We start from the raw sequence: 25,001 nt of genomic DNA, 5'->3' as shown, positions 1-25,001 counted from the left end.
TGAAAAGAGGTCCTTTATTTTCAACTAGAATCAGAAAGTGACGGCATCTTTGAAGCACTGGCCTTTCTGGACTGGGGTCTGGGAATGGCAGCAGTGGCTCTTGTCCCGGGGGGAGGTTGTGGCCTCTGCCGCACAGGGCCTGTGCAGGGCGGGTGGTCCCTCGGCGCTCTGCAGGCAGCTGATGGTCTGGGGACCTGGGGGAGAGGCTCTGGGTGTGTGTTCGTGTTGAGTCTGAGAGCGGAGAGAGGTGAACACGAATGAACTCCCCGGGGGAGAAGCAGCAACAGGCAGCAAAAGTTCACTGACCCCTGGACGCAGGCTGCATTTTGGCCGAGGGAGTCAGGGACGGGCTTAAAGGGCTCAGAGTCTCGGCCTAGGGAGTGGCCAGCACCGGCACGCGTGAGACAGGATCGCGTGTCTTCCCACGGCGAGCGTGGATGGAGAACCCGCTTTCTACCTGACTCGGGGCTTTGGGAGACACATGAGGTATGGACCTGCTCTCAAGGCATCGCTCCTCTGGACCAGGTTTTGTCGCCATAGGGGCTGCTGTGTGCTTTCTGCACATACGTTCACACACCCGAAATGTCCTGATTATGCGTGTAAAGAAGTCATCCGTTTTCTCTCAAGTGGGGCAGATTTGGGGGTGGATGGGGGGGTCCCTGCAGGTTTCAGAGAGTGGCCGGCCTTTGGCCCTTGCTGGAGAGGGCCTTCCAGCTGGGGGGTGGGTTCCAGGCGGAGGAGACATCACAGGTAGAGGAGGCTCAGGGCGGGAAGGCGTGTGCGGGACTTGGGCGCAGTGAGAGGTCCCCAGGGCGCAAAGGGGGGTGTGGCGGGAGGCAGGGGGCTTCTTTGGTGTCCTCTCTTTTCCCCTCCTTCCCAGCCCTCGGATCCCAGTGGGCCAGGTGGCAGGGGTTTCCCTCACAGCTCTGCACAGAGGGGGTCCCCTTAACATGTGCTCAGACTGTGACAGAAGGAGGGTCCGATTCACAGCTTCGTTCAGTCAGAAAAGCCAAAATCTGCAGCCTCCTCTCCTTCTGCCCCAAACAACGGCAAGGGCACGGGGTGGAGGTGGGGGGAGGCGGTGCGTGGGGAATGGATAAGCTGTGGTGAGGGAACGGAGAGGTGTGGTGCTTTGTTCTTCCCTGGCTCTGGCTGACAGCTTTCTGGAAGGTTCTGGGACATGCTGGTCTGTGCAGCGTCTTCAGGTGGTGTAGAAGGTCCAGGCTGCCAGCCAGCCTCTCTCCTCCAGTGAGGTGGCCTTCTTAGCGAGGCTTCCTCGGGGGCCCAGAGATCTTTGGGGTCTCTGATATGATGCTTCTTGGGGCCTTGGGCATCACCCCGACATTTCAGGGAGGAGGGAAACCCTTCATTTCAGGAGGCCCAGGGAGATGAGACTTGGCCGCAGCCACAGGGGTCAGGACGGGGGGGGGGGTCACACGAGTCAGCCTGGGTGGGGCCGTGTCCCTTTCTGTAGACTGAGGGGCCCCCTGCCTTCATCGGGCGCAGCCTGAGCGGGGCCGGGGGTGGAGGGAGAGAAACGTCGGCGTGGATGTCCTTCCCCAGGTCCTCCCAGTCTCGGTCTCACGACTGGGGGCGGGGGTGTAGACACCGGGGCTCCGGGCTCTGCTTTTGGGGCCTCACGCATCTTTCATGTCCTTCATGCTCACCTGTCCCCCCCAACCCCCGGCTCCCAGCCAGATGCCCAGGTCCTCAGCTCTTCCGCTGACTCTGAGCCCATCGCCTGCCTCGCCCGGGGAGAAGCTTTTCAGCGGGAGTCACGCCTTCAGCCGAGGGGGACAGGCCGATGCTGCATCCCCCGCCCCGCCCCATGAGCCCTCTGTGACCCAGCTGGACGCAGGCTGCAGGCTGAGCCTTGCTGGGGGGGCCGGGATCCAGAGGGAGGTTGCCTGAGTCGTGGGGGGAGCGGCCTGCAGGCTTGCAAGTTCCGTGGGGTGGGGGGTGGGTGGGCAGGCTTCTCCGAGGAGGATGGCAAGGGGGATAGCAGGCCTGACTGGGAAGCAGCCTCCCTCGCAACTGGAAAACAGCACGGCTAAGGTGAAGATGGGGTTCCCAGAGCGCCCGAGGTCCGTGGGGTTGCTTGGTGCTGGCACACAGGCCCTGGGTGTACGTGGCTGGATTGATATGAAAGGTACAGACCCGGAGTTCCCCGGTAGTTCAGTGGGCTAGGGATCCAGCATTGTCACTATCATGGCTTGGCTCGCTGCTGGGGCTCAGGTTAGATCCCTGGTCCGGGAACTTTTGCATGCCGAGGGTGCAGCCCAAACAAACAAACAAGACAAGGACCAGAACGTTGCTCTGGATGTTCAGAGACCCACACTCGCTCTGGCTCTCGACACACTCCACTTCGGGGAGAGGGCAAAAGAAACCCGTCTTTGGGTAGCTGCTGTGTGTGCTACCTTTTCCGTCTTGAATTCTAGAAGCGAAGTGGTTGTAGCATTAGAGTTGAGCCTTTCAGCCCTGTGAGTTTCGGTGTTAGTTGGAAGCAGAAGCAGCGCTGTGCTGTGCGGAAGGGGGATTTGAGGGCCAGGGGCACAGATGCAGGTGTGCAGGCTGAGCAGAGGGTGAGGGGTCTGGGGCCAGATCGGGCCCGGGGGGTGCAGAGGAGAGGCCCTTGAGGCGGGTGGGGTGCCAGGTGAGTGGTGCTGGCTGTCACCCTGCGGGACCTCTCGGCTTGGTCAGGACAAAAGAGTATATTTAACCAGAGGGGGAACTGCACCGACGGAAGTTCATTGTCAAGTTAAGGAAGTCAGTGCGCAGGAGCTGCCTTCTGGGCAGTGACCCACGAGACCCTCTCTCCCCAGGCTCCGCACCGGGCGGTGAGCCCTCGGCCCAGCCGGCAGGGCCCTCGCAGGGGGAGCAGGCGCGATCGCCGCAGCCCTGCGGCCCCTCGGAGGAGGGCAGGGCCCCTGGGGAGAGAAAGAGGGCCCGGGCGGCGGGCCGGGGGCCGCCGTCCGTCATCAGCAGGCACAGCCCCGGTCTGGCCCCCCAGCCGGACCCTGGCCTCAAGAGCTGCCAGCGGAGCATCCAGGGCTCGGTGCCCTCGTCGTCCTCCCAGCTCTCGTCCTCGGGCTCGTCCTCGTCGTCCACGGCGGCCCCCGCCGGCCCGCTCGTGCTGCAGGCCACCCAGTGCTCCGTGACCCGGGCCTGCCGGCAGCCGCCCGTGGTCTTCCTGCCCAAGCTGGTGTACGACGTGGTCACGTCCACCGACAGCAGCGGCCTGCCCAAGGCCGCCTCGCTGCTGCCCTCGCCGGCGGTCATGTGGGCCAGCTCGTTCCGGCCCCTGCTCAGCAAGACGATGACGTCCACGGAGCAGTCGCTGTACTACCGCCAGTGGACGGTGCCCCGGCCCAGCCACATGGACTACGGCAACCGCGCCGAGGGCCGCGTGGACGGCTTCCACCCGCGCCGCCTGCTGCTCAGCGGGCCCCCCCAGGTGGGTGCCGCCCTAGGGGCCGGGCTCCGTGGAGCTTGTGATCATGCCCAGAGGCGGGCTTGGGGCCGACGGCATCCCCTTATTCACGTCTGCAGTTCCTGCGGGATTTCTGATGCCCCTCGGTGGGCAGGTGGATGGACGTTCCTGTCATCCACAGCTGGGTGACCTCTATCCTCTGACCGCCCCCCGCCCCGTTCCTCCTTTGCAGGATGTGGGGGTGGAGGGCTTTCTGCAGGGCTTCTTGCTCCTTCACACTGCGATGCTGCATTTCCCATGTTCTTTCTTTTGCTTTCATTTTTAAAAGTGTCATTGAAGTATCGTTTATGCACAGCGTTACGAGACTTTTGCTCTATGACAACGTGATTTGGTTACACATGCACAGCCAGACTGTGTGGCTTGTTTCCACTTTGACAGTGGAAGCCAAGCCCTGTTTCTGCCCTGCCAGATGCTGGTGAAACAGAACAGGGCGCCTGGAGGCCTGTCTCCATCCCCTAGCTCACTGTGGCTTTTTTTGCGACAAAAGACCCTGTCACCTGTTTACATGGCAGAAACCCTGGGCAGCGTGAATGCCACATGTTGTGTTTGTGGTTGGTGTGGGATCTTGGGAGGGGGCTTGGCCAGACAGTGGGGAGCTGGAGGGTGGGCCCTGCCGTGAACTGCCTGGGGTTGGATTCGGACTAAAACATCACCTAATGCTCTAGGCTGGTCCAGCCTCCTCCGAGCTTAAGGGGCCTCATCCTTGAATGAGGAGGACAAAAGCAGCTGCATCACAAAAACGGGAGCGTTAAATGAGAGAATAATTGTAGGGCATTTGGAATACGGCCCGACCCCCAGAAAGCATTGTGAATGTCACAATCATCGCATTATGGTCACAGCCCCAATTCAAGATGTGCTTCCTTTTCACTCTGCGTGTTCAGCCCCTGTGTTCAGCCAGGACTCCATCCCAAGAAACACAGACCTACAAAAATATGTAAAAGAATGCTCATTTTTGTATTGTTTACAGTCGTAAAAACCAAACACAAACCTGGAAACAAGTTAAGCTTCGCTGGCCAGGCTTGGCTGAACACATTTGAGCCCAGAAATAGCATGCGATTCAGCCACAGAAAGTTTGGACTAGATTTTTGTCATATACCGAGAGTAAAATTTCTCTAAGATTTTTTTTCATTCATAATGATGTTTATTTTTCTTTAAGATATTTAAATTTTAAAGACCAAATTGCAGAATAATATATACATAGCGTAATATCGATGATGAGATGAAATCGGTGTGCCCCTGTGACTACATGTGTGAAAAAGTCTAAAAAAATCCCTGATAGAGCTCCTAGATAGTTGGAAGGGGAGGGGTCTGGAATTTGTGACCATTCTACTTTATTCTCCATCTGTACTTCTTTTTTTTTTTTGGTCTTTTTTTGTCTTTTTGCCTTTTCCAGGGCCGCTCCCATGGCACATGGAGGTTCCCAGGCTAGGGGTCCAACTGGAGCCGTCGCCACCAGCCTACACCACAGCCACAGCAACATGGGATCCGAGCCGCATCTGCGACCCACACCACAGCTCACGGCAACGCTGGATCCTCAACCCACTGAGCGAGGCCAGGGATGGAACCGGCAACCTCACGGTTCCTAGTTGGATTTGTTTCCGTTGCCCCACGACGGGAACTCCCACATTTTCTTTTTAAAAGGTAGTCGTTTCCATTGATCAGCATTTGTTAAGTGCTTGCTTTGAACCAGACATTGAGCTAAGAGCTTGGAAAGCACTTTCCTAGAGGAACAGAGTGGAAGGGGAGGCAAAGAGCCCCCCGGTGCCCGTGTAAGCAGTGTGATCTCAGTGAAGGAAGACCAGCAGCACACGGACCTGGGGCTGGGCTTGAGGGAGCAGGGACTCTTGAATACAAGAAGAAAGAGAAAAATAACTCTGTTTCTTTTCTTTTTTTTTTTTTCGGGCCACACCCACGCATAATGGAGGTTGCCAGGCTAGGGATCTCATCAGAGCTGTAGCCGCTGGCCTACACCACAGCCATAGCCACGCCGGATCCTTAACCCACTGAGTGAGGCCAGGGATCGAACCCTCAACCTCATGGTTCCTAGTTGGATTCGTTTCTGCTGTGCCACAATGGGAACTCCAACTTTGTTACTTTTCCTGGCGAGAGATGTGATGCCAGCCTTTCACGCCTTGCACAGTGGATTCTCTTATCTCACCATAGATACATCTATTGATATAAGACTCGCAATTTACAATTATGCAGGATTCTTTTAAGCCATGATTATGTTTTATATTGGCAGTTCATTTTTTAAAAGCAAGCTTTATTCAGCTTGTGATGGAGCCTTATTTCTCACAGCCTAAAAACAACGTGGCCAGTTGAAATCTGGAAAGACATTTGCAGTAAATGATAAGCAGGCGGGTCTCTGGCCCGTGGGAGTCCCTCTGTCTGGCTGCCATGCTTCTTTAGGTCACATTGTCCCTCGGATGTCTTGGCATCCCCCCAGCTCTCGTTTTAATTAGGCAAGATGCTTAAAAGAGACGGATGACAGGAGTCCTACGGTGGCCTAGGCGTTAAGGACTCGGCATTGTCACTGCCGTGGCTCGGGTTCAATCCCAGGCTGGGGATCTTCTCCATGATGTGGGCACAGCCAAAAAAAAAAAAAAGGGGGGGGGGCGAGATGGATGACAGACGGGAGGCATGTCAGGTGCTCCGGCCAGCGCCTGCACCTAGACGGGGCGTACGGATGGCTGGCTCTGATTTTCCAATCTCTACAGATCGGGAAGACAGGCGCCTACCTGCAGTTCCTCAGCATTTTATCCAGAATGCTCATTCGGCTGACGGAAGTGGATGTTTACGATGAAGAGGAGAGCAATATCCGTGAGTTATCTCTCGGTGACGCCGGGGCTGGGAATCCTCACTGACTTGCTCCAGTGACTTTGGTTGAGTCTTTTCCTTTCAAGATGGAATTCTCAGATTCAGGGTCAGACTCCTCCCCGGGGCTTGTAGGGCTGTGCTTATCTTTCCCTGGTGGGCATTTTGCTCAATACGAGAATAGCGCCCGAAAGACCTTGGTGGGGATACAATTACTGTCCTAAAAATAACTGCTGGTCACCCGGTCCCTTCCAAATGTCACACACTCTACTAAAACCATACCCGAAGGCCCACTTTTCTCTGCCACACCCAGAGGTGGATGTGCTTCCATTTTCCTGATAGCTTACATGTTCAGAGCCCAGCTGGGAGGTGGCAGAGCTGGAACCAAACCCGATGTGGCTGCTGCCTCTAGAAAGCAGACTTGTCCATCAGGGGAGGTTCCTGCTCAGGCCACTGAGGACTTAGGTCAGCATCTTGGGGCAAAATGGAGATACACGATACGCAGGCAAATAGCTCTGTTCCTTCATTCCCAGAACAGAAGAACCCGATTAAGGTAAGATTCTCTTCAAAGAGCTGTTTTATGCTAATCGTTGAATATCACCTCCACTTTCTTTTCTTTCTTTTTTTTTCTTGTTTTGCTCGTTAGGGCCGCACCCGCAGCCCATGGCAGTTCCCAGCCTAGGGGTTGAGTCAGATCCTGCAGCTGCCGGCCTCCGCCACAGCCACAGCAACGAAGGATCCATGCTCACGGCAACACCGGATCCTCAACCCACTGACCAAGGCTGGGAATCGAACCCGTGTCCTCATGGATCCTAGTCGGGTTCATTACCACTGCGCCATGCCGGGAAACTCGCCAGCTCTATTTTCTCTTCCACAGCCCCTCCAGTGGCTCAGAAGCTTGGTCTAGTAAATGAATCTATTGCTTTGGGCAGGAAGATTTGTGTAAGGAGACCTGTGCCATAGAGAAGGGGCCCCAGTGAGCTGCGCTGGCATCTAACAGCACTTCTGAGGTTTTTTAAAATTTTTCATTAGAGTAGAATTGGTTTACAATGTTGTACTAATTTCTGCTGTACAGCAAAGTGACCTGGCTGTGTGTGTGTGTATATATATATATGCACACACACACACACACACACACACACACACACACACACACACACACACACACACACACACTTGCCCTTTCTTATGTCATCTTCCATCACGTTCTATCCCAAGAGACTGGGTCTCGTTCCCTGTGCTGGACGGCAGGACCTCATTGCTTATCCTTCCATCAGCAGATGAGGAAAGAAAGCGTGACACATACACGCAGCGTCTTCAGCCTTGGCAAAGGGGGAGATCCTGCCATTTGCACACCCAGAACTTCTTGCCATGCTCTTGACCGTGTTCGAGTTTTGACCCGGAGACGCCCATCCAGCCCTTGGCCTTTCCTTTGAACGAGAAGAGAAAGGGACTCTTCATCTAAATGCTTGACTTCTCCATGGCTCCCTTCACAGTCGGGAACCACATCTCAAAGGAGAGTCAACAGGTCTGCCGAGCGTCTGTCTCCTCCGTTGGTTGTATATACCAACGATAAAGATAGGATTTGAACCCAGTTTGTTCAACTTCGAAGCCTATTTTCTCAAAACCTCTCTTATTGCCTTGGGTTTCTCTTTGATAAAATAAACCTAGTTCCTGTTTCGGGGGACGTTCAGATGGAAAGACGTTCCATCGGTGAAGCACAAAGCACCTGTTAAATACAAATAAGCCTTCCTCTCCCTCGTCTTTCCTTATTTTTTCTCTTTTTTATGGACACGGACTCTGCCCATGTCTACAATAGAGTAGGATATATATAGACATATAGAGTGATATGCATTAATAGCATATATATAATATGTCTCATATGTATATATAATCGGTATGGTAGCATAAGCTCAAGTTAGACCAACCACGTTGATTTTTTTCCCCTTTTAACCAGCAAGCATTTAGGGAGCACCACAGACTATACTACCTAGACACGGCACATGGAAAAGTGGGGCTTGGGCCATGAGTCGTCTTGACATTCAGAAGGAGGACCCGGGGCCCTGCGCACACAGAGGGGGCCCTCTCGGTGTGGTGGTGGGAGTCGGGCCTTACTGGCCGGACAGCACTTAGATATAAGAGCAAGAAAGAGAACACCATCAGGTTCTGCCGGTGGTGGGGACCAGGGGGGTACATTTGGGGGATGGTACTGGCAAGAAGCAGAGCACTGGGGCAGGGGTACTGCGAGCGGCGGACGTTAGCCCCAGTCAGAGGAGCAAACCCACCCCATGGGAAACGCAGCATCAGGCGGTTCCTCTGGATAGAGACAGAGCTGCATGCATCTTCTGGCCGAATTAGAACCATCCTGAAAATGGGATGCACGCCCGAGCGTTTGAGAGACCGTGGGTTCCCCTGGTAAGCGGGGGACTCCATCTCAGTTCCACTCCAGGCCTCGTCCTTGGGCCCAATGAAATCAACCCTTCTCACGTCCCCTTTTGTCACCCGCTCCTACTGATCCTGCAGACCTCAGAGACGAAGCGGACTGGCAGTACCTGCAGCTCACTGACCCCTGGCCGGACCTGGAGCTGTTCAAGAAGTTGCCTTTCGACTACACTATTCATGACCCCAAGTACCAGGATGCCAGTCTCATCTGCTCACACCATCAGCGCATAAAGAGCGAAGGTCAGAGTTTCTCAATCTCTCGCTTCCACCTTCCTCCAGAGTCCTTGGGGACAGGCTCTTAAAGCCATGAGCTGAAGGTCATGAAGGATGAGCTTATCTGGTGGGGGGGGGGAGCGAACCAGCAGTGCCTGGGAGAGAACAGAGGTCACCCCCCCCAACACTGGACAAGGAAAGGCTCCTCTCGGACCCCACATGCTGCTTGGTTGGTCCTAAATAATGATGCGGATGCTCTTGATGGTTGGCCACGATTGGAATATTCTGAAGGTTCTGGTTCATAGAAGAAAAAGACGTGTATGTTTCTCTGTGAAATTTGGATTGTCGTGACCAAATGCATCGATTTTCTGTCCTTGCCCTCTCATTTTTCTCGCTTCTTCTTTTCTTTTTTAACGGCTGCACCTGCGGCATATGGAAGTGCCCAGGCTAAGGGTCGAATCTGTACTGCAGCTGCCGGCCTCCACCACAGCCACGGCAACGCCAGATCCGAGCTGCATCTGTGACCTACACTGCAGCTTGTAGCAATGCCAGATCCTTAAGCCACTGAGCAAGGCCAGGGGTTGAGCCCACATCCTCATGGATACTAGCTGGGTTCTTAGCCTAATAAGCCACAACGGGAATTCCTCTCGCTTCTGCTTCGAGAACCACTGACTTTCCTAGTATCCTGACCTGCCGGGTTTCAGGGTCGGATGTGAGTGACCAGTGTGATTTGAGCACTGACGGGCAAAGTTCAGTGAATGGCTCGTAAGAGGAAGATACTCATGGATTTCCATTTAAAATCACTCATTTCTCACTTTACCTTCATCGTTCTCAGAGCAGATCCCTTTCTGAAGGATCTTTCTTTCTTTTGCTTGTTTTTAGGGCTGCACCTGCTGCATATGGAGGTTCCCAGGCTAGGGGTCAAACTGGAGGAACAGCTGCTGGCCTGCAGCACAGCCGCAGCAATACAAGATCCGAGCTGCATCTGTGGTCTACCCCATGGCTCACGCGAACGCTGGATTCCCCACTCCACTGAGCGAGGCCAGGGATCGAATCCGCATCCTCATGGACACTAGTTGGATTTGTTTCTGCTGCGCCACAATGGAACTCCCGGAAGGATCTAGACCTTCTCTAACGGAGGCTGAGTGTTTAAACCTTAAGGCTGCGGAATCATTTGAAAACCACGGGGGTGATTCGTGGGCTTTACAGATATTTGCATGTTCAGTTGGTCATCACTTTACACTGTCACACAGCACATCCTCAAATACGTGTTCATGCAGCATCTGCAGGTTCACAGTAAGATGCCAGGTGTACACAGCCTTTAGTTTATCCCACGGACACCCTGGTTCCAACCAGCCCAGCCACCTCAGGGCGGACAGGCGACATCACACTAAGCCTGTCACAGCGTTCACGTCGGATAAGCGGGGGTGCCAGCGTTCGCCCGGCCCCTGCTGCGCTCTGATGCCCGGGGTTTCCTGCAGACAGAGGGACGCACCGGAAGCCAGACGACCTCTACGTGCGGCGGCAGACGGCGCGGATGAGGTTGTCCAAGTACGCGGCGTACAACACGTACCACCACTGCGAGCAGTGCCACCAGTACATGGGCTCCCACCCCCGCTACCAGGTAGGGCGGCCCCGCGGCTCCAGCGATGCTCCACAGCCCTCTGTAGCGTGCTGTGTTCACGCTGCGGTTTCCTTCTTGTGTGCGCATTCCGGAGTCGGGCGATGGAAAGTTCTGGAAGTCCTTGCCCTTCGTCCACTTGTATCCTTTGTCCCCTTCAAGACGCTCTGAAATTGGAGCTCCCGTCGTGGCCCAGTGGTTACCAAACCCGACTGGTATCCCTGAGGGACACGGGTTCGATCCCTGGCCTCGCTCAGTGAGTTAAGGATCCGGGCATTGCCATGAGCTGTGGTATAGGTCGCAGATGTGGCTCAGCTTTGGCGTTGTCGTGGCTCAGGTGTAGGCCAGCAGCTGCAGCTCCGATTTGACCTTTAGCCCAGGAATTTGCACACGCTGCAGGTGTGTCCCTAAAAAGAAAAAAAAATGACATTTGCCTTAGACACTGGGTAAATGGGGATGAGCTACTGACCTGGGGCTCTGGCTGTCGAGGCTCTGGCTGGTCACGTGAAGGGTTTTGTGTTCCAGGTACACCTGTGTTCCATTCAAAGTGCTCTGGTTAGAGCTGTCGCCTTTCCTATTTCATTCCCTCTAAAACCCCTCAAGGTCATAGCACTATCCCCATTTTATAAATGAAGAGATTATGTTGGGCGGGGAGCACATGCGATAGAGGGGAGAAGATGGGTTTCTGGGGGAATTAGAAGTGATTTTAGGGGGTTCCCGTTGTGGCTCAATGGTAAGGAACCCAACTAGTATCCATGAGGATGTGGGTTCCATCCCTGGCCTTGTTCAGCGGGTTAAAGATCCAGTGTTGCCATGAGCTGTGGTGTAGGTCACAGACACGGCTTGATCCCGCATTGCTGTGGCTGTGGTATAGGCCAGTGGCTATAGCTCCGATTAGACCCTTAGCCTGGGAACCTTCATAATGCTGAGGGTGCGGCCCTAAAAAGCAAAAAAAAAAAAAAAAAAAGCAAAAAAAAGAAAGAAATTGTAGTGGGTGTTGCTGGAGCTCAAAGTGAAGGGTGTGTGGTCCCAGGAGAGGCAGCTGGGCAGGTGCGGCAGAGACAGACCACAAAGGGCATCAGTGCCTCGGGGCGAGGTGGGGGCCTCCTGGGGGGTGGGGAGCTGCATCTGGATCCATCTCTGTAGCCCCGTGGAGGTTTGCAGGCATGTGAGGCTGGTTGTTTGGAAAGAGGAGGAGGGCGGGATGGGACCCTTAGCTTCTCTCTTCATCTCTTCCTGGTCCACCCCCCTTTTGTCCCACCCCCAAGTCATAATCTGTTTCCCCCTCATCTCTGCTCTCAAAGTAGCGCCTCCGTCGGACTTCACAGCCCATGTGACCCGGCCCACGTCCGCCCTCTCCAGGTCCCCGTGGTCCCCGCCCGGGCGTAGACTTGCTGTGCCTCTGCAGGAGGGGCTGTCAGCGGGAGGGTGAGGGGCTGGGGGAGACCCTCTGTGGACGCCTGAGCTGAGGCCTGGAGGAGGCATAAGCATGGCCGGGGCAGAGCCAGGCTGGGAGGTCACAGCAGAGGGCAGTGCGGGCAGAGGCCAGGAGAGGGAGGCCCCTTTGGAGAAGCGGCTGGGGGCGAGGCTGGACTTGGGGACAGCAGTGAGCCAAGACCTCCGAATGCCAGTGTCCACATCCCCAAGTCGGGGTGAGGACAGTGCCTGCTTCACAGGACGGCTAATGACGATTCCAGGAGGACAGGAGGTGCCTGGGTGTGTTGTGTGAAATAGAAGCATTCGCGCTTATTGTCTTATTAATGTGCTGTTTCATGTGTCGCTTTGGATGGGAAGATAAGCTTGGCTAGAATTAAAAACATCATCTGGAGCATGGATGCTCTAGTTGGTAACCCAGCCTGCCTCTGGGTGGAGTCCAGGGTCTGGAGGGGTGGGTGGCTGGTGAGGCGTGGTCAGTGCCAGGACGGGGAGGGGGGGGGCAGCCCCTGGCTGAGTGGGTGTGGCCTCAGGGGGGGGGTGTCCTCTAGTGAGACCTGGGCATCCTCCCTGTGTTCGGGTGTCAGCCTTGGGGACAGGTGGCAGTGATCTCTGTGTAGTCATGGCCACGCCGGGCCTGGGTTCTTCTGGGAAGCCAGGCCGGACTCTGATGACAAGCTCTGTCCTTTCCCCCTCGCACCCCAGCTCTATGAGTCCACCCTGCACGCCTTTGCCTTCTCTTACTCCATGCTAGGAGAGGAAATCCAGCTCCACTTCATCATCCCCAAGTCCAAGGAGCACCACTTCGTCTTCAGCCAACCTGGGGGCCAGCTGGAGAGCATGCGGCTGCCTCTCGTCACAGACAAGGTATTGGCTTCGCGGCCCCCGGGGTCAAGTCAGAGTGGCTGCAAATGACCACTGAGCTGGGGACCCAGGACTGCAGTTCCTGATGAATCAAGGGCACATGGGGCAGGAGGGAGAGACTGATATGGTGATGGAACTTGGGGTGGCCGGGGAGCACAAGGGCCTTGAGGTCACTCAGTGTCCAGTTTGAGTCTTGCTCTGCTGATCCCTGGTTGTGTTATTTGAACTTGTCACTTGCTACCTCTGAGCCTCAATTGCCCCACCCGTAAGCTTTAGGCATGATAACTCTTGCGAAAACTTCTAGTGAGAATTACATGGAATAACCAACGCAAGGCACCCGCTCAGAGCCTGGAGGAGAACAAGGGCTGAATAGGCTCTCATCCTGTTCAGCGTCTTTTCTTTTTTTTTTTTTTTTGTCTTTTTGCTATTTCTTGGGCTGCTCCCGCGGCATATGGAGGTTCCCAGGCTAGGGATCCAATCGGAGCTGTAGCCACCGGCCTACGCCAGAGCCACAGCAACGCGGGATCCGAGCCGCGTCTGCAACCTACACCACAGCTCACGGCAACGCCGGATCGTTAACCCACTGAGCAAGGGCAGGGACCGAACCCGCAACCTCATGGTTCCTAGTCGGATTCATTAACCACTGCGCCACGAAGGGAACTCCTCAGCGTCTTTTCTTTAACACGCTCTCTTACGGGGCATTTGAAACAGGCAGAGGCAGCAGAACAGCATAATGTCTCCCTTAGGGCTGGTGACCCACCTTCAATGGTTATTATTTCATGGCCAGTCTTGCTTCGTCTGGCCATCTCTCCTCATCTGCCTTCCTGGGTTATCTGGAGGTGAATCTCAGATGTTGCATCATTGCATTTGTAATGATACATACATAAATATATATATATATATAGAGAGAGAGAGAGAGAGACAGACAGACAGAAAAAAGATGAAGTTTTCTTCTAAGGAAACTGTTTTTAATAATCCATTGTCTCAGAGTTCCCTGGTGGCTCAGTGGGTTAAGGACCTGGCATTGCCACGGCTTAGTCAAAAGGAAGAAAAAAAAATCCACGGTCTCTGTGCCCACCATTTTTAGAGTCACTTGGTTTGACAGTTCCAGCTTGACAATCTTGGCATCAGGTTCTGCAGCCCCAGCCCCCGCAAACCTTGTATAAACACTATTCTTCTAACGTACATAGAGCCGAATCCAGCCTCTCAGACCTAGCAGGCTGTTACCCAGCAATGGAGATGTTTGCGAAGTGGCAGAGAGGCCTTTGCTGTAAGGTGCCTCCTACCCGTGGGCTGGGATTGAGGATTTATCAGTTTCTCCACTGTCTTTCCCTGCTAGTTTCCATCCGATCTGGTTATGAGCACCAGCTGTGTGCACAGCTCTGCAGCAAGTGCTTTGAAGAGTTCAGCAGGAATGGAAGACCTAGCTTGGCCAGTGGAGCCTACTGTGGAGAAAAAGAGCGAAATAAAACATAGTCATGGGGAAGTTCCCATCATGGCTCAGTGGTTAACGAGCCCAACTAGTATCCACGAGGATGCTGGTTTGATCCCTGGCCTCGCTCAGTGGGTTAAAGGATCCAGCATTGCCAAGAGCTGTGGTGTAGGTCGCAGACACAGCTGGGATCTGGCATTGCTGTGACTGTGGTGTAGGCCTGCAGCAGTAGTTCCAATTGGACCCCTAGCCTGGGAACTTCCATAGGCTGTTGGTACAGCCCTTAAAAAAACAAAACAAAACACATAGTTATAGGAGTTCCCGCTGTGGCACAGTGGGTTGAGGATCCGGCATTGTCTCTGTAGTGGCTTGGGTCATAGCAACTTGGCAGCTTGGATGCGATCCCTGGCCTGGCCACTTCCATACGCCACAGGTGCAGCCACACACGCACAAAAAGAAAACGTAGAAGCGCTTCATAGCCCAAGTGTACGAGAAGCTAGTTTACATGGGTGCTGGAGGGATTTAAGGCATTGAGGCGTGACGTGTTCTCCCAGCAGCACAGCGTTGGGTGCCCATAGGAGAGGGTAATGCACACTGACGTGTGCCTGTTAGTTTTTGTTCCCTAACCAGCCATTCCCAGACATGCCTTTCTTGAGCTTCTGACTCTGCGGGCTGGCAGCTTTGGCTCAGTTCGAATGGGTGGTGGTCCTGGGGTGAGTTGCTCTCACTTGTGTCAAAGGTTAGTGACCAGGTCGGCGGGGGCTGGCTGGGCTCCGGTGGCCTGGCTGGCACACCCGCGTCTGCTCCCCTCTCCAGCTGGCGAGCCCAGGCCGCTTCCTGAGAGGCTTCTGGGAGCAGGCGGAAGGCATCCAGCCTCTGCAGGCCAGGCTCAGACCTGGGACCCCGCCATTGGCATGGCATTTTACCCATGAAAGCAAGTCCCGAGGCTAAGCCAGATGCAAGGAGTGTGGAAACAGATGCCATCTCTGGACGGAAGAGGCTGCAAAGTCACATTGCAGAGGGAGGGGAGGGACGGGGGCCAGGCTGACAACAAACGCTGGCCCTCATCACGCCCCTGCTTTCCAGAGCCACGAATACATAAAAAGCCCGACGTTCACCCCCACCACGGGCCGACACGAGCACGGACTCTTTAACCTGTACCACGCGATGGATGGCGCCAGCCATCTGCACGTGCTGGTGGTCAAGGAGTATGAGATGGCCATTTATAAGAAGTACTGGCCCAACCACATCATGCTCGTGCTCCCGAGCATCTTCAACAGCGCCGGAGTGGGTAGGCCTTTTGTTTGTTTTTTCTTTTCAACCCATGCCCTCCTCAATACAAGGTCAGTGGAGCCTTGAGAGAATGTTCTAGATGTGGACTGAAAAAAAAAGTTCAATGTGAGAGGTGTGAGATGAGTTTTATAGGGGAACATGAGGACTGTGGCCCCGGAGACAGCCTCTCAGCTCTGAGGAGCTGTTCTGAAAAGGTGCAGGGGGCGTTCCTGTTGCGGCTCAGCAGGGGTCACGAACCCGACTAGCATCCACGAGGATGCGGGGTTCGATTCCCTGGCCTCGCTCGGGGGGGTTAAGGATCCGGCGTTGCCGTGAGCTGTGGTGTAGGTCGCAGAGGTGGCTCAGATCCTGCGTGGCTGTGGTGTGAGCCGGCAGCTACAGCTCCGATTTGACCTCTAGCTTGGGAACTTCCATACACCAAGGGTGCAGCCCTGAAAAAAAAAAAAAAAAAAGGTAGGGGGATCCATACGTAGGTGATTTTTGGTGACAGAGGATCCATAGGATGAAACTCATGTCTTGGCTGAAGGTTGCTGCTGATCACAGGGAGCAGATGTCTCCGTGAAAGATTTTAGTGCTTTTCTAGATATGAGATGATGCAAGACTTTGGGCATAAAATCTTCTGAAAAATATCTCAAGGCCTGTTCAGCCAGGTTTGCCCAGAGCGCCTCACTCCTGATCTCCGCCCTGGACTCCTTTCGGGAGGGGTTAAAGGTCAGGGCCACAGCAGTTAATGACTCGACCTTTGCAGAAGCAGAGGGAGAGAGGCAGGTCTTGTCCCCAGAGAGAAAAAAAGATGTTTCTCATTAAGCTTGTAGGCTTTTACAGCTCTTTCGATTTGTTTGGGTATTTGTTTTTCTTCGACGTTCGGTTGTGGATTGAATTTGCGTTCTCAGCTCTTCGAAGAGCAGGGGTACGTAAGCAGATGCTTGAACACCCTGGAGGGGAGTCTTTCCTGCCCTCGACTTTTCTCTCCCAGTCAGCAGCCTGTAGGGAGTGGGTGCGGGCTGCAGATCAGGGCCCGGGAGCTGGTGCTGGGGCCTTGGTGGGCTCTCGTGCGGTTCTTCCTACGGGGGCTTTGTCCCAGGGGGCAGGGTGGGGGGCGTGGGACTGACCGAGCCGGGGGTCGTCTGCCTGTTTCAGGCGCTGCCCACTTCCTGATCAAGGAGCTGTCCTACCACAACCTGGAGCTGGAGCGGAACCGGCAGGAGGAGCTGGGCATCAAGCCGCAGGACATCTGGCCTTTCATCGTGATTTCCGACGACTCCTGCGTCATGTGGAACGTGGTGGACATGGACGGCGGCGGCGGGGAGAGAAGCAGGTGAGGGCTCCCCGCCTCCCCCCCCCGCCCAGGGAAGGCCCGAGGGCGTGCTCCCTGCTCAGTGGGGGCTTCTCGTCCATGCTTCGAGGACCCAGAGGGCACCTCATCTTCGGTGCTCGGTGGGCAGAGCTCCGCGTGGGCTGGGCTCCCATCCCAAGCCTTATTCTGCGTTTTTAATTTGGAAAACATGTGTTGGAATATACGCCATGCGGAAAATGATGCCGGATCGATCCAGAATAACATATACACCAAAAAGCAAGTCTGATACCTATCCAGACATTTTCTTGAACGGAACACATGCATGAACTAAACTGCCCTGTGAAGAAATGAACCATCACCGGCTCCCCAGAATCTTCCCATCCCCCCACCCTCCCCCAGCCTCACTCCCAACGTGAAGCTGTGTTTCATTTGCTGTGTGACGTTAGGGAAACGACTCTTTGGGGTAGATTCCCCATCTTTCAAAGGGGCACTGATCCTTGTGCCAGAGGTTTGATAGGAGGATTAATTCAACTATGACAGGTGCACCCAGAGGCTGGTGATAGAGCAGCGAGATATAGGAAAGGCTCGTCCATACAGCTGCATCTGAACATCATTGGAAAGCATTTCCTTTTGTGGTTTTGCCATGACTGTTTCAAGTCAGGATCTTAGCCCTTATTTTTGGCTTTTTTTTTTTGAGAGAGAGACAAGTTGATTTTTGGCTTGTTTTTTGGAAAGACAACTTGAGGTCAGTTCACCTCTTGTGTGAGTGAATCCTAATACAACACTTCCCACAATCACCACTGTTCTTCTAGAAAAAAATGTTTTCTGTCTGATAGAGCTGCTCGTGCATGAGAATAGCAGTCTGCTGTGCTTTCTGGGTTCTCGCTGTCACCCCTCCGAGGGCAGGATCTCGGCCGACAGCAGCGATGGGAAAGCAGTGGAAGCTTTTCCCTCTGCCTGTCTGAATTTCATTCTGAAGCAGGCGTTCAAGGCCTGGAATGTCAAAGCTGGCCGGGGCCTTCGAGGGTTTAGTCGAAGCTTCTTAGTCGGGGGAAAGAAAGCTGAGATGCAGAGTCGAGCCGTTTGCCTGGGCTCCTACAGACAGAGCTCTGGTCGCCCCAGCTCCCGGCCCTGGGGTCACTCCCTTCAGCCGCCCCGGCCATCAGGTGGCCCTCACTGTCTTCATAGACCTCAGACACTGTCACTGGGGGTAGGAGGTGTTTACACCGCTGCCTCCTTCCTCCCCCTACCTTGGAATTGACAGCAGAAATGCGAGGTGGTTTGGCATGATGCAAAGACTGTGGCCTCTGGAGACAGACATACCGTTGAATCCAAGCTCTGTTGAGTGACACCGGGCAACTTATCCAGAGCCTCTTCTTTCTCATCTGTAAAATGGGGGCAACATGCCTATGTGGTAAGATTGCTGCAAGGGTCAGTGATAATGAATTTGAACTGTCTGACACGGTGCCTGGTGGTTGTGCTGGGTTTCTTGCGCACCACCTGGCCGGGGCAGAGCGTTCAGGGAAAAGCGGTGTCCTGGCTGACCTGGTCCAGGGGGCCTCGCTGTGGGCTGCAGGCCAACCTGGGGTTGCCCCGCTCCTCCTTTGAGCAGGGAGTTTTCCTGGACGGAGAGAAACGTCTCCTTGAAGCACATCATGCAGCACATTGAGGCGGCCCCCAACATCACCCACTACGCCCTGATCGGCTTGCGGAAGTGGTCCAGCAAGACCGGGAGCCGCGAGGTGCGCGAGCCCTTCTCCCGCTGCCACGTGCACGACTTCATCATCTTGAACGTGGACTTGACCCAGAACGTGCAGTACAACCAAAATCGGTGAGCTCCCGCCCCACCCCCGCTCAGTCCATGGGCCCAGGGCCCTCCGAGAAGGGCAGCCTTCCACTCCGCAGGCGTGCGCCCTGCCTTTCCTGGTGCAGACGCATCACGGCCTGTCCTGTGTTCCTTCGCTGTCTCTCAGAGGAAGGTCTTCCGGGCAGGAATCAGCCTGCTTCACCTTCCGAGCCCCCGGTACAGGAGCGCGCACTCCAAGTGTCTGGCGGGGACCTGACTGGGGCATGAGCTGCCTCCAGTCCGACCCGCCCCCTCCTCCTCCGGTTCCGGGCAGGTTCATGTGTGACGACGTGGACTTCAACCTGCGCGTGCACAGCGCCGGCCTCCTGCTCTGCCGCTTCAACCGCTTCAGCGTGATGAAGAAGCAGATCGCGGTGGGCGGGCACCGGTCTTTCCACATCACGTCCAAGGTGGGCTTGGCCGCGCGCGCGGAGGGGCTGCGGGAAAACGGAGGCTGGGAGCTGGTGGGGAGGGCGCCCGGGTGCCTTTGAGTCAGTGGGGTGGGCCTGACGGCTGGGAGTGCTGGTAAAGTTTCCACTTGGGAGCCCTGGGAAGAGAAAACTTCCGCTGGGTTTCCCTTCTGATCTCGGATTCTAACCAGGTCCCTGCGAGCGCCGGAGCGCATGCGCACCGCCCGCCTTCCTGTGCGCCCTTGCCCGCGGGCGCGCCGTGGGGGTTGCCCGGGCACATCTCCATCACTTTTGCGGCTCGCTTGTCTGGCTTCTGTGCTGGACAGAGCTCCTGGGGGGCCGCTGTGGTGCTGCGCTCTTCTCCGGGGGCCCCTGGGATAGCGCCTGCCAAATGCTCTCCGAATGGCATTGACGGCCTCACTTGATGGCTGAGCCATCTGTCCAGGAGCCAGGCTCCAGGAGGGGAGAGACGTGATCCGACTGTGTTCGTGGTGGCCTGGCAGGCCTGGGCCATTCAGATGTGAAGTCACAGCCAGCCCGGGAGATCTGTGTCTTCCAAGATCCCATACGGGGCTGGCACAGCCCCGCCTTGAAGGTCCCTCTCATCCGAGGGGCAGAGTGGCAGAGATGAGCTGGAGAAGGAGGCAGGACCTTGTCCTCCAGGGAACGTTCATAGACTTTTCTCTGGGAGTAACAAGGACCCATGGAGGGGGTGCAGCGAAGGGTAAATTTAGCGTTATTTACACCCACAGTCTCTGGCGGCAGCATGGGAAATGTGGATGGGGTAAGAGAGTGTGGGCTCAGATGGCTGGGCTGCCGAGAGGAAGGGCAATGGGGCTGGACAGGAGACAGGATCTGGGGGCCAGGGGGAGGCTTGGCCATTCCTGGGGTGCTTCTTGGATTGGGGGAAATATTCCCAAGGGCTCTGGGTTCTCATATTTTCCTAGACCATACAGCCAATTTTTTCGCCTGAAATGCTCAGTGTCTGTAATTGCCACTGCTCACGTGATCAGTTTTCATATGTCCCACGTAGGTTAAACCTAATTTTTCCTAATGGAGAACTTCACTGTGGAGGGATGTGTTCTCGCAGCACTGCTCCACGGCACAGCCTTCCAAGACGGGCCGCCCCTCCCGGGTTCCCTGCTCAGGGTGGCTGGGAGTGGCTGACGCCCGCCCTCCCCACGCAGGTGTCTGGCAACCCCATGGCCGTCGTGCCCTCCCAGTACATCTGTGCCCCCGACAGCAAGCACACGTTCCTCGCGGCCCCCGCGCAGCTCCTGCTGGAAAAGTTCCTCCAGCACCACAGCCACCGCTTCTTCCCACTGTCCCTGAAGAACCACGGCCACCCCGTGCTGTCTGTCGACTGCTACCTTAACCTGGGGTCACAGGTAACTGTCAGAGGGGGCGCTGTCGAATCCCTAAATCTAGGAAATTCCTAAAACAGATGCACTGGCACCCAGGACTTGGGGTGATAACCACTCGCTTACTTTGGCTCCGGGATTGACCCCACTGTATAGCTGATAGAATAAAGGCTAAGAGAGTTGAAATGGGTTTTGCCCCAAGCTGTCAGGAATTAAACCCAATTCTAGTGCTAAAATACTGCTGATTCTCAAGACAACTGTAACCAGATAAATCTGGAGAAGTCTCTCGGAATTGATTTTTAGGATAGATTGGGAAATAACATTAAATATTGTTTCTGGTTCCCCCCTCCCAAAGCCTGAGCTTGACCAAGCAGTCAATATTCATGTGATGCAAAGCTTTTGAATAAGGGTGTTGAGGATTGCGTGGGAAATGACGTTTTTCTCTTGGATTCCTTTCTCAGATCTCCGTGTGTTACGTGAGCTCCAGGCCCCACTCTTTAAACATCAGCTGCTCCGACTTCATGTTCAGTGGCCTCCTGCTGTACCTCTGTGACTCTTTTGTGGGAGCCGGCTTTTTGAAAAAGTTTCATTTTCTGAAAGGTAACTTCCCATACTCTTACCATGGACCTTGGATGGCTGTTGTCCCCTGGCGTCTCTTCGGAGGTCACCTCCGGTCCTAGCCCTTCATGCCAGTGGGCAAACCAAGGCTCAGGGTGCGTGGCTGCCTGACCACCCAGGGATGCACACGAAGGCTGGGCTGGGATCCCAGGGCGGCTGGCTCTGCCCTCCACCTGTTCAGGTGGGACTAGACACACCCCCTTTCTCTTCGGTGACAGGCAGGTGGTTTCACCTTCAGGGCTGCTTTCCAGCGTAAGCACGCAGATCTTCCTCTTGGTGGATGAGCCCTTCTTCCTTGTCTCGGGGGGCAGCGGGCATCCTTCCTTTCATCCTAACCGTCCTTCCTCTGTAGGTGTTTTCACGCTAGAGCGGTTGAGAGGGACAGACATGCATTCTCTCTGACTTAAAACCCTTTTTTCCGGTCCAGCTGGGATCCCTCATCGACTTTCTCTTTTCTTTGGTTGCTCTTAAACCTTCGGCTCTACCAAGTGTGTAGGGCGCACCAACATCGCACACGGTTTGGGGAAAGAGTGAGAGGTTTCTGCCACAGTCTCGCTCTTGGAAGCGTTTTGCGGAGTAGGAGAGGAGGCTGGGTGGGTAGGAAGGTAGGAAGCGCACCTGTGATCACCGTGTTTGCTGAGCGTCCAGAGGGGGAGGATTCCCACGGGCGGGCAGAGGAGAGGTCAGAACTGCATGAGGCCTGGGCGGGTGGCCGGCTCGGATGGGTCGGGGGGGCTGAGGCTAAGGGGTGGCCCGGGGTGAGGCAGTTCCCACCAGGCACTGGAGCCGAGGATGTCGGTTCGTGAGCGCACGTGTCCACCGCCTTCTCCCGCTCTGCTCACTTCCCTGCCAACATCTCTTGGGTCCACGTTGCCTCATCTGCCAAACCCCACGTCACAATCTCACTGTCTTGCTAAGCTTCCCAGGCATCCCCAAGGAAACAGGAGCTCACTCGGACGTCCGGTCCTTCCCTTTCCAGCAGCAGCCTGGGTTGCTCTTGCCGGCCGCATCCAGGCGGTGGCTTTCCCCTGGATCCACTGCCCTGCCCTCTTCACACGCCTCTGCCGTTGTCCACACAGGTGCGACCTTGTGTGTCATCTGCCAGGACCGGAACTCACTCCGCCAGACGGTCGTCCGCCTGGAGCTGGAAGACGAGTGGCAGTTCCGGCTGCGAGACGAGTTCCAGACGGCCAATGCCAAGGAGGACCGGCCCCTCTTCTTTCTGACCGGCCGGCACATCTGAGGGAGGAGCCTGCAGAGCCTCGCGCTGCTGAGGCCAAAGGAAGAATCAGAACCATGGGGTGTCTGGACTGGACCGGGCCCCAGCGAGCCCCTCATGGTACGTGCCAGGGAAGCGAGGCCCAGAGACGGATGGGAGCGACGGGGATGGTGGGTGGCGAGCAGCAACGCAAATCCTAGACCCTAGGTTCCGGGCCAGACCCCACCGCCCTGTGTCCAAGTCCATCTTTCTGAAGAACCAAGTTTTGCCGATGTCGCCGCATCCACATGCTTCTGTGGACAAACCTGACTTTTCTCTTAGTCCCGAGGGATCACTCTTGGATGGCTTTGTAGACGTGCCAGCATTGCAGATGACGGCTCTGATTTGGGTGGTGTAGGCGTCCCTGTTACCTGTGACAAAGCAATGTTCCCAAAGAACCGTTTTAATTGTAAAGGTTGGAGACCAGACACCACCAAGCAGTCATTTAATGAGAATCATGCACGTTTGCTCTTGTAGAAGCTCGCCCACAGGCATCACATTCAGAAAGGAAAACTCTAGTTTCGGTTCAGAGCAAATGCCATTCTGATAGTATAGGGTAAACACCCTACCTCTTAGAAAGGGCAAAAGTGAAAAGAAATTTAAAAAAAAAAAAAAAAAAAAACCAACTGCAAGAGTTTCAGGAAGGAAGTTAGAGTTACAGAGGTTGACCTTGAGAAAGATGATTTGCCTTACAAAGGAAAGAGGCCCCAGTGGCTTACTTCAAACAGGGAAAACAACCAAAGCAAGATAGCCTATACTTAAGAACTAGACTTCTGACTCTTATTTATGGAGGCTCGGTGTTCAGTTCCTTGAATCGCTTGTCTTCTCCTATGAATGTTTGGTCCCCGACCGGAGAGGAAGGGGGACAGACGAGGCAGCCGGGAGGTTCCGCGATGCCCACACTCCTTTGCCTGCCAGCGTGCCAGAGCGCCCCCTAGAGGCCGGCCTTGGGTCAGGTGCTTTCCCAGATCTTGCGGGACCCTTCCAGCAGCCTGGCTGGGTGGAGTCATGCTTCCCATTTGAAAGATGAGCCGGTCGAGGTGCAGTGTGCACCTCACCAGGAGCCCACAGTTTGGAGAGAAGCAGAAGCAGAGTCCTGGATTCTGGATTCCAGGGTCCATCTCCCCCCAACCCCACATTGCTGATGGAGTGGCCTGTAACCAAAGAAAAATCGAGAGCTGCTCAGAAGTGAAGCAGCAGCGTGCCCTCGTCTCTGTCCGTCCTGGACCTGTATGAGCACTCGGATGGGTGACAGCCCGAGAAGAAGTCCTTTTCAAAGACGATGCCAAAGAGTTAATGTCAGTGTTTTCTTCCCTAAGAAAAAAAAAGTCCATGAGTAGAAAAGATTTAGGTCATGTTTCTAAAATGATCACTTTGTACCTGTCATTATTCCTATTTTGGAGTAAAAACTTACCTTCTGTTCTACTTGTTTTTTGTAAATAGCCACTTCTGGGCTGCTCTTCCCATTTTATTAGTTAATTTAAACTTGAAAAAAAAAACTAATATTCTTGTTCGTTTCAGCCTTATGAATAAAATTTGTGATGCGTGGATTGTTTCCTTGGTGGGGATGAATGGCGTTGTTTTGAGAGGAAGTTGTGTGGCCTGGGACCTCCGGGAGCTACCTGCTTAAAATCTCATGGCCTGATAGGGCAGTTTAGGAATGGAGAGAAGAATGAATCCATAAAAGGAAGGGTACGTTAACAGGTGTGTGTGTGTGGGGGGTCCCTGGAAGAGAAAAGGCAGACCGGGGTGGAAATGGAAGAGACAGTAGCTCTGAGGGTTCCAAGGAGGCTGCCATGCAGGCAGGTGGTTCTGCATTACCCTGAGCTTCGGAGCAGTTGAAGAAGCTGAAAGGGGCCTGGGCGTTTGTCAGAGTCATTAACAGGGGGGGCCGTTGGGAGTAGCCAGGCTGATGGGTCCCTCCCAGCTCTTCCTGCTGCATCTCCCACCCCCACAACCTTGGGCCGAGCAGCTGGGGGGGCTGAAGCTCAAGCAGGATATGGAATTTGGAGCCTTAGGCAGGGGGTGGGCGGTGGGGGAGAGCTGGGAGGGGGCACTGGAGGCCAGACCTTGGTGGGGACAAGCTTTTGGCACCCCTTCTCCACGGCATTGTCCTTTCCCCACTGTCTCTTGAGGCAGTTCATAGCAAACAGGTGCACCCTAGTTCGGAAGATATGAGGAGCATGATAGAATGAGAGAGAATGACCTTCATAAAGAGTAAAGTGAACAATCCTGTATTAAAAAAGAAGAGCTGACAAACACTCCTATAAAGCAAATGTGACTAAATGCAGGGGAAAAGTGAGATTATATTGTATCCAGAACAAAAAAGAGATCAGTTCCAGATCTTGGAAATTAACACCTCAGTGTTAATTGCCAGTTGAAATAGACCAGCTCAAGAGCAGAAGGTGCAGGTGAAAATCTCTGCCAAGGGTAGCATGAAGGAATATTCCCGCTCTCTGCTAACCCGTTACTTCTCCCTCTGCTCACGGCACGTCGGCCGTCCTGGGCCACCTCGGCCGATGCCAGGCCAGCACCCACCTCCGCCCGGAGGGCTCGTCCCCTCACATGTTTGGACCCCTCCCTCACTTCCACTGGGCTCTTACTGCTC

At 54.9% G+C, this 25,001-nt stretch overlaps 1 protein-coding gene across 8 annotated transcripts in view; it reads left to right on the top strand.

Moving 5' to 3' along the window:
- The window catches only part of GREB1 (growth regulating estrogen receptor binding 1), a 135,508-nt gene extending 111,567 nt beyond the window's left edge, over nucleotides 1-23,941 (top strand). For 7 of the 8 annotated variants that reach the window (XM_047782632.1, XM_047782633.1, XM_047782630.1 and 4 more), the window contains 12 exons: nucleotides 2,823-3,454; nucleotides 6,208-6,310; nucleotides 8,828-8,986; nucleotides 10,441-10,583; nucleotides 12,720-12,881; nucleotides 15,397-15,601; nucleotides 16,744-16,921; nucleotides 18,513-18,731; nucleotides 19,021-19,156; nucleotides 20,344-20,544; nucleotides 20,979-21,117; nucleotides 22,215-23,941. In XM_047782632.1, the coding sequence (XP_047638588.1) occupies nucleotides 2,823-3,454; nucleotides 6,208-6,310; nucleotides 8,828-8,986; nucleotides 10,441-10,583; nucleotides 12,720-12,881; nucleotides 15,397-15,601; nucleotides 16,744-16,921; nucleotides 18,513-18,731; nucleotides 19,021-19,156; nucleotides 20,344-20,544; nucleotides 20,979-21,117; nucleotides 22,215-22,378 (2,441 nt within the window). In that variant the 3' untranslated portion in view covers nucleotides 22,379-23,941. Of the gene's footprint in view, nucleotides 1-2,822; nucleotides 3,455-6,207; nucleotides 6,311-8,827; nucleotides 8,987-10,440; nucleotides 10,584-12,719; nucleotides 12,882-15,396; nucleotides 15,602-16,743; nucleotides 16,922-18,512; nucleotides 18,732-19,020; nucleotides 19,157-20,343; nucleotides 20,545-20,978; nucleotides 21,118-22,214 lie in introns of those variants that run through there. The other variant, XM_047782634.1, reaches the window with a different exon arrangement.
- The last annotated feature ends 1,060 nt before the right edge of the window (nucleotides 23,942-25,001 follow it).

Source organism: Phacochoerus africanus, chromosome 5, assembly GCF_016906955.1.
Source record: "Phacochoerus africanus isolate WHEZ1 chromosome 5, ROS_Pafr_v1, whole genome shotgun sequence".
In the NCBI taxonomy this organism is placed as follows: Eukaryota; Metazoa; Chordata; class Mammalia; order Artiodactyla; family Suidae; genus Phacochoerus; species Phacochoerus africanus.
The sequence above is the reverse complement of the archived record's forward strand: the minus strand, read 5'-3'. Positions and strand labels throughout refer to the sequence as shown.